The 9,333-nt window shown below is 42.2% G+C and overlaps 1 protein-coding gene across 1 annotated transcript in view; it reads left to right on the forward strand.

The window, feature by feature from the left end:
* Positions 1–4,040, forward strand: part of GEMIN8 (gem nuclear organelle associated protein 8) — a 40,484-nt gene extending 36,444 nt beyond the window's left edge. The window contains exon 3 of the mRNA XM_030199576.1: positions 2,593–4,040. Within this exon, the coding sequence (XP_030055436.1) occupies positions 2,593–2,846 (254 nt within the window). The 3' untranslated portion in view covers positions 2,847–4,040. The remainder of the gene's footprint in view (positions 1–2,592) is intronic.
* The last annotated feature ends 5,293 nt before the right edge of the window (positions 4,041–9,333 follow it).

Below are 9,333 nucleotides of genomic sequence, written 5' to 3' on the forward strand. Positions count from 1 at the left end.
TGGCTGCTCCCAGCATGAGTCTAATTGCTTTACTATACTGCAGCTGTGTGTGTTACCTGAGCTAGCTGCCTCTGTGTGCTGGTTACTTCCAGCGTGGCTCTAATTGCTCTGCTATACTGCATCTGTGGGGGTTAAGCCTGAGTTAGCTCTAGCTCTGTGTCAGTATGCTGCCTGCCTGTGTCTGGTAGTGGTGACATCATCAGGCAGGGCCTTGATAAGGAAGTGGTGTTCTTCCCTTCAGGGCCTTTGCAACGTTTGCATTTGCGCTTGCTATAGGGCCAGGTCAGTGTTAGTGCAGTGTGCACTTGTGACTTGTGTGTTTAGCTTTCCTGCTTTTCCCTTGTAGCTCCCCTGCTTCCCCTTTTGGTGCTTTGGAAGCTCTTCTGTGTTTGGGGCTTTGAAAGCTCTTCTGACTTTTGTGTTTTGCTTCCCTGTTTTTTCCCATGTGGCTCCCCTGTCTTCCCTTTTAGTGCTAGGAGCTCTGCTGGTAGTTTGGTGCTTAGGAGCACCATAGTTAGTTTAGGGTTGTAGAGCTGTTGTGCTTGGTGCTTAGGAGCACCTGTGCTAGTTTATGTGTTTAGGTTCCCTGCTCTTTCTCTGTGGTTCCCCTGCTTTTCCTAGTGGTGCTATTGGTAGCACTTCTGTTAGTATAGGGCTTAGGAAGTCCTTTTGTTGGTTTATTGTTAGGAACACTTTTGTTGGTTTCTGTTTGGAGTTCTTCTGTTGGTTAGGGCTTGGGAGCACTTATGTCAGTTTAGGATTTAGGAGTACTGCTGTTTCCAGCTTGTTCTAGTCCTGGTCCCTGTGTCATCCAATATCCGGTAAGTCCTGCCGGCCACTCAAACCCAGGGGCTCAACCCTTGGGGGGCAGTGGCTAAGTGCAGGTGAAGCTGTACGGACCAGTCCAGTGTGTTGCAGTCCTGTGTCCTCCAGTCCGGGGGATTCCAGTCCGTGTGTTCCGGCTCGCTGGGCGGTGCCTGCAGTCCGTGCCGGTGTGCTTGCCCAGCGTTGGTTGGTGGGTTTTGCCTGCTGCTGTCGCTCCTCGTCAGCAGCCCAAGGGCTCACATTTGCTCCAGAGCCCGGCCCCGCGGGCTCTGAACCTGAGAACCTGACAATTGTTTTACAAAATTATTAATTATGTTTTGGGATGTTTTTCCAATACACAGCTTCAGGCTAGGACATTAGATTACATATGCTACACCAAGAGATTAACAAGTTGAGGGCTTCTTTTACAAAGCTGCGCTAGCGATTCCCTCGTGGCAAACGAGAGGAAGCCCATAGGAATTGAATGGGCTTCCTGTCATTTGCTGCACAGAGAATTATTAGCGTGGCTTTGTAAAAGAGGCCCTGAAGTAGTAATTTCATGTTACTTTGCGAAAGAAGTATTGAACACACAGGAAAAATATCCAAAACATCTATCATTGGCAGCACCACAGTTCAGTAAGTACAAAAATATTTTGTAAAAAGACTGAATAGCATAGTCTTGATATTAGCAGTTTGTGGATGACTGGATGTAGCATCAAAATATCCCAGTGTTAGCAAATATTACATGTGATCTAATGTATTTCTGAAAAAGTTCACGTTCTTGCCTGGAACTCTTCTGTCTCGGCATAGGTGACAAATTATTCTGTATGTGCCCACAGTGCATGCTCATGTGTTCATTTTTATTAAATTTGTGGCATATCCTTGTTCTTTAACATGACCCATCGTACCCTTATATATGAAGACTATAGTGTAGAGCATAATCTCCATAGATGTAAAATTTCTCCAAAAGGTACATTTAATCTTGTCTCTGTGGCAGAAAGTTCCTGGTGTTAGGCTTTCCAAAGATCAAAAAATGACATTTGTAGCTGTCAGTATTCAAAAAAGGTCTATGGTGGAGGAACTGTAGATTGTCGCATTGTTTTAACCACATGAAGAAACCACTAGGAATTCCATCCCAAAAATGTAATCTATTTTAATATGTTGAAACTAAGGTTGATTAACAGGTTTCAAAATATCGACAACATCAGGGACTATTGTGGCCCCCATTTCTGTCACTTTTGGTTGAAGACGACATCTCACAATAGATTAACAACCAAGGTACACAGATGTCTGGATAATTTTGAGGATGGATTTATTTACAAATACTTGCTATACCGCTCTCACTAACTAGCAGACCAAGGCGGTGAACACTTTAAAATTACAAACAATAGTGCATAAAGGAACTACAATAACTTGATAGGAAAGTCGAGACATCATCCATTCAAGGAAGCAGCACTAGACAAAGGGTAGGAATTTTAGGATGGAGACCATATCAATAATGGAAGGAGATGTGAGTCCAGATGTAATTTTCTGTTTGATGTATATGCAAAATTTAATTCTGTGTAGCTGCTCTTGAAATAGTGTTACCACCCATATTTTTTGTATAATATGTGGGAGAAGGGGGCTGGGGTAGTTTGTTACTGTTGCTTTCATTTATTGGATTAAAATATTGGGATTTTTCCCCAGTTTTATGGTTCTTTAATCTCCATTACAATTCAGTTATGTTGAAATTTTTGCTGTTTGTTTTTTGGTCCAACTTAAATCCTTTCTGTGCTTCCTTTACTTAAGGGAAACAGCAAGAGCTGGAAGCGGAGCAAAATGTATACGTGGAAGCTGATCATGATCTTCATGCAGCCAGTGGACGGTCAGTTCAGCCTCCAACGGAAAGACCTGGAGAGAGGAGAGTAGCTGAGATGAAGAAACTCTATGGTGAAGATGCTGCCAAGATCCAGGCAATGGAAACAGCCATGCAGCTGAACTTTGACAGGAACTGTGATAAGAAGCGGCCAAAATACTGGCCTGTTATTCCTATGAAACTGTGAGGTATTGAGTTCACTGCCAGGAGATTTCCAGGCTGCAACTCTCCAAGCAAACATAAATAGTGCATCCCTTTATGTACCAGAGAGGTTTGTGGGGCCATTTAGCTTTTGTTGGGAAAGGTAGCCTTTTTGTTTGAGAATAATTGTTTTTGTTTTCTGCTGTTTATCGTTTAACATCTTCCCCACAGAAAACGTTTTTAGCCTTGTAGTTTTATTTCATACAGATCAGTTGGGTGGTCACTGCAGCAACGGTTCTTTAGGCCAAGAACCATACACCATGACTGCTATGGGTTCTGAATCTGGACCGCCCTCCCCAATACTAAGAGCTGTGAATGCTGCTTTGGGGCTTCCCCGGCTCCAGCTAATCCAGGCTGTAGAAGACCTAATCCAGAAAGTCATACCCAAAAATCTTCCACATGGCAACATACAGCACTGCTTCTAAGCCGCCAGGCCAGCATAAGAAATCATTTATGCTTACTCTGTGTGAAAGTTTTGAAAACTACATGTTTAGCGAGAGTGCTGCCCTTGTTATTCACTCATATAAAATGTGAAATTTAGTTATGTTTAACAGTAGAAAAACCAAACTGTGAGATGTCATCAGGATGGGACAGTGTTCATTTTGTTTTGTGTGGGTGGTCTGATGGTTTCTCACTTTTGACAAAACAAACATGTTCATGATTTTCCCTTAGTATGCAGGACTAGCAATGACCCTTTTCAATTCCTGAGAGTAATAACCTAAGGCCTTGTTTCTTCTTTTTAAGGTCTGTTTACTGTTAGTCTCTTATGTTTCCTAGTTTTTATCGTCTGATTCTCTTACTATATTTAAACTCCATCTTAAAAACCAGATTCATGTATGACTTAGGGTTGTAAGTTAAGCTGTGTGAACACACAGTATGAATTGATAAACAGAGAATCGGGGAATCTACAGTTCTTATTGTTAGATTTCATAAATCTAGGGCCTGGGATCTAAAATACTTTGACCTTGTGTAACTTGAGCCAAATAGATGATTATAGTCATGTGTTTTTAGATTCTGCTGGTTAATAGAGGAGTCCTGTCCATTGAAATTTAGCAAGATCAGTGTTCATATCCACAAGAACAAAGATGGCCGTCTGCTTTTCATTGGATAGAAATAAGGGGTCCTTTTTGCTAAGCTGTGGTAAAAAGTGGCCTTAGTGTGCCCTTACACAGGTTTTTCCCTGCACATTTATTTTTACCCCAGCCATAAAATGGCCATTTTTCTATATTTTGTAGTAATGCTCATGTGCTAATGTGGTCATTACTGCACAACCATTAAAAAAATAATTGCGCAGTGAGGTAAGGGCTCATGGTATGCATGCACTAATGTAGATGCACTGATTAATGCAATAATGCCCACTCTGCCCCCTCAAAATTATTATTTTTTTGTATGTGTGTGTATATGTGCACACCTATAGCAGTTACTCATGGTGAGCCATTTTAAACTCCTAACAGCATTAGCACCTAACAGTAAAAGGGCTCATAAATATTTAAATATAAGAAAATTAAATGTTACACTAGCCCACTCTTTTGATCAATATGCCTGAGGTCATGACTTTCAAATATCCATTTCATATCTTTAATTTACACATGAAAAGAGGTACACTGACAGTTGTCTGATCCTTCAGAAATTGACACAGGTAATACAAACAATATATTCCATTTTCTAAAACATATGATGGTGATTGTATGAGACCTTCGTGGTAATCCTACTAATGATCTACAAACAGATAGTAATATAGCAGCCGATGGCAGAAAAGGCTCCATTGACCATTCTTGTTGCCCAGTTGTATCACTTTGAAAGGATACATTCCAGTGGCCAGCCACTTGCAGGAGGATATTATTCTTGATCCAAGTCAATATTCTTCCTCATTGGTTCTCTACCCTCAGATTGCATTCTCAGTTCTATACCCTGCCACATGATCTACCCACTCCTTTCCTGATCTCTTACTTTCAGGCTTTAGAGTAATCTAATCTAAACAGCTACCAATACTAGCAATACTATTGCATTTATATCCAACCTCTTGAATTCCTGTGGCCTTGATGGACAAGTCAGCCATCACCAATCTGCAGATACAAATCCTGTTAATTTGTGGGAGCCTTAGACAACTTAACTATGAAATAAGTAGGGCTGCAGTTCGATTAAAATGTTTAATCGTGATTAGTCACGTAATTAAAGTTGGGACATAGCCAGCTGTTCATGGGGAGGGGGGGCACATTTCCATTTCCTCCCCACCCCCCACATTAGATATCCTACCTTTGCTGGTGGGGATGCCAAAGCCAGTCAAAGAAATCTACAGGCAAAGTGTCCCACTTCCTGCTTGTGCTGTCTCAGCAGTGAGGATGTCAGTGGGGTGCCTCCAGCCGCTGATGCTGGCATTCCTCAAGCATGCTCAGTTCATGCACAAACTAAGCTTGCTTGGGGAGTGCAAGTGTTGGTGGCTGGAGGTACCCAGCTGACTTCTTCGCTCCCGAGGCAGTACAAGGAGGAAGGGGGTGACTTAGGAAGTGGGTTTCGTCTGCTGGCAGGGCTTCAGCTACCCCACCAGCCATTGAAGAGATACTGTAGCTTTGGGGAGACCTTCACCCATTCTCTCTCATGTGCCCCCCCCCCCCCCCCCCCATTCTCTCTCTCTCTCTCTCTCGCCCTCTCCTGCATTTTCCTTCAATTCCCACTGCCTGCCATCTCTTCCAGGCGGCGGCTGTTCCTTCCCCTCTCAGTTTACGTCATCAGTTGTCTTGCAGTAAATCATCGCGCTGCCTCAGCTTCCGCCGGGCCTTTCCTTCTGACCCGGCACCCCTTTCTGCGTTGGAAGTGGGTGGAATGGGTCAGAAAGAATGACCTGGTGCAGACCAAGGCATCATTTCAATACCCTTCCAGCTGCTGCAAGGCAAAGACAACTAACGAGGTAAACCAGGAGGGGAGAGCCAACGGTGGTCCCAGAGAAGAGCAAGAGATGCCGGACTGGGCAGGGAGTAGGGAGGGGAGGGTGGTTAATCATTAGGCACAATTAAATTTTGTAATCGTGATTGGTGATTGCTGCATTAATTGCGATTGACGTGTAGTCCTAGAAATAAGCAAACCCCAAGGCAAGAAGTAAAGAAATGCTTTTATTTCTAGAACTACTAAGGATGAGATTCAAACGACTTGTTCTTTGTTTTTGAAATTACTTTCAACCCTGCTGACCACACAAATTTTGTCCAACTGAATAAAATGTACCCTAATAAGTAGAGGTGGAGCTTGGAGTGTGCCTTGGCACAGTTTTTTCATTTAAATGGGCAATACTAATGTTCACTACTATCTAGTTAAACTTAACTGTTCAAGTCAGGTCACAAAAAAAGCTGTCCTTATCTGGAAGACCTTAAGCAGTTATATTCAGTGATTGGCTCTAACCAATTAAATCTGCATATCCATACAAGTTTAACCATCAGCAGGATATCGGCTCCACTGTGCAATCATGTAGTATGAGATGCCCAAAGATTAGATGATGCGTTTAGTGAATAGTTTTTTCTCTTTCATTCCTTAATATGTTATATCTTAGGTAAGGTATACTGACCTTACAGACCTTCAGAATTTACCTTGCGTAGTGTTGATTTTTATTACAATTTTGGTTGCAGCCTAATCAGAACTACTAGGACTGATTTGCAGGGTTCATTTGATTAGGTCTAACGTGCAGATTTCATTATTAAACTATTTTTTAGGAAAGGATATTAATAAACCAAAAGATACATAACACAGTATTTCTGCATATTGCCTCATTTTTTTGTGTTTTAAGGCTTAGTTCGTCCCTCTTATATTTTTTTTTCCAAAATTATTAATTTATATCATATGGAAAAACAAGTGCTGATTTCAGTGAAAGAGATCATGGAAGGATAAAAGCAAAGCAGGGTTGACTTTATTTATAAGAAATGTATTGGTTAGGGAATGCGAAGATGCTACCTGACAGCACAGGTCAGCATGAAGTTCTGCTATTCTAAAAAGACAGTGCCAGCTTCTCTCTGTGCCCACACTGAAGACTTAAGTGTTAATTTTTATAGCTCTGGTAAAATTCTACTAAAACTTTTGTTTGAAAATTTAAAGGCCGTAGTAACCGAAAAGAGCATGGTTACCTAGATAAACAACCAAAACAAATCAAAGGAAATAGGACTGAGCTTGATGCAGATGCTGAAGTTCAGATAGAGGATGATGTGGTAAAAAGGCTGCAGTTTGGATTGAGTGACAGCTGGTTCCTGTTCATGATGCCTGATTCTATATAGAAATGTAATATGAATTGAACCTGATGCTGCAGTTTATCTGTTCTGATAAAAGGTCCCCTTATAAGCCTGAAATGTCCATTGTATGGTTTACACCTATAAGTATATATTAAACAAGTTTATTTAAAAACACGTGTTCTGATGTCTGTTTTGTCTCTAAATATGTTTGTGCCACATTTCCATGGTTGTCTGTTATTTTTACAGATATGATAGGGCAGCAGGTATCTGCAAACTGAACCAGCAAGGTAGGTCTACCCTACTGAGGCATCTGTTCCTGTTGAACAACTGAAAAATTTCTGATGCTTCACTATGCAGATCTTTGCTGCTGCACCACAGCAAACAAACATCAGCCTTTGTGCTGCAGCAAAGTATATGTACTCTGCAAAGTAGTTAAAAGCAGACAAGCTGAACAGAAATACAACGAATAGGTAAGTGGATGACAACAAACAGTGCTATGAAGTAAAATGTGTCTATAGAGCAGTGATCGTCATTATATGTTGACAAAAATACTTGACGAGATCAGGACCAGTGTTGATAAAGTAGATGGTGCCTAGAGCCCTGGGTGATAAGTGTATGGGGTGAGGGAGGAAGCTCTCCAAGGAGCCAGTCCAGCTGTTCAGACACACTCAGAACAGTATTGGTAAATGAAATGCTGTGATTCTCCAGTCTTTTTTTATTTTTATGTCTCTCATGCCCATCTTGTCTTCCCCCCAGCTCAGATTTTCCCAAAATTCTTCTCCCAATGCACTCACCCATCAGATACCAAGCACAAACCTCTCTTCATCCACCACATCTGATGTATAGCTCTTTAGCGCTGCGTAACCCTAGTAGCGCTTTAGAAATGATTGTTGTTGTTGTTTGTACATTGGTTCACAAATCAGACATCCTACACAACACACCACACCACATGCATAAGATCACTCCACCATACCTGTAGACCCCCTTACTTATCGCACACCTTTTACTGTAGACCCTACAACCTCCTCACCAGAAGCAGCCCACACATACTCCTTACTCACTATACCCCTCCACACCTTCACTGACCACACACCTGACACATACACTCTCCTCCTTAACATTCCCACCATATTCACCAAGTTTTCTCCACACTTACCTACACACACTACTACTACTACTACTTATCATTTCTAAAGCGCTACTAGACGTACGCAGCGCTGTACACTTGAACATGAAGAGACAGCCCCTGCTCGACAGAGCTTACAATCTAATTAGGACAGACAAACAGGACAAACAAGAGATAAAGGAATATTAAAGTGAGGGTGATAAAATAAGGGTTCTGAACAAGTGAATAAGGGTTAGGAGTTAAAAGCAGCATAAAAAAGGTGGGCTTTTAGCTTAGATTTGAAGACGGCCAGAGATGGAGCTTGACGTACCAGCTCAGGAAGTCTATTCTAGGCATATGGTGCAGCAAGATAAAAGGAACGGAGTCTGGAGTTAGCAGTGGAGGAGAAGGGTGCAGATAAGAGAGATTTACCCAGTGAACGGAGTTCCCGGGGAGGAATGTAGGGAGAGATGAGAGTGGAGAGGTATTGAGGAGCTGCAGAGTGAATGCACTTATAGGTCAATAAGAGGAGTTTGAACTGTATGCGAAAACGGATAGGAAGCCAGTGAACTGACTTGAGGAGAGGGCTAATATGAGCATGATGACACTGGCGGAATAGTTGTGCTGCAGAATTTTGAACAGATTGAAGAGAAAGATGGCTTAGTGGGAGACCTGTGAGAAGCAAGTTGCAATAGTCTAAGTGAGAGGTCATAAGAGTGTGGATGAGGGTTCTGGTAGTGTGCTCGGAAAGGAAAGGGCGAATTTTGCCGATATTATAGAGAAAGAAACAACAGGTTTTAGCAGTCTGTTGAATATGTGCAGAGAAGGAGAGGGAGGAGTCAAAGATGACCCCAAGGTTACGAGCTGATGAGACCAAACACCACCACACACCAAGACCACATTTTACTAACACATATGATATCCCCTCATCCATTACAACATAACTCCCTCACACACCACTGCTCAACCAGCCCATACTTGTGGCACCACACCACAAAGCCTTGAGACCACTCATCACCCAGCAAACCACCTTTACCCATCACATTTCCCACACATCCAACAGACAATGCATACAACTGTCATCAGCTAATACACACTATCCTCACTGAACACACACTATATCTAACTTGTCACACTCACCAGAAACCCCTCCTCAC

Source organism: Microcaecilia unicolor, chromosome 4 (genome assembly GCF_901765095.1).
Source record: "Microcaecilia unicolor chromosome 4, aMicUni1.1, whole genome shotgun sequence".
Lineage (NCBI taxonomy): Eukaryota > Metazoa > Chordata > Amphibia > Gymnophiona > Siphonopidae > Microcaecilia > Microcaecilia unicolor.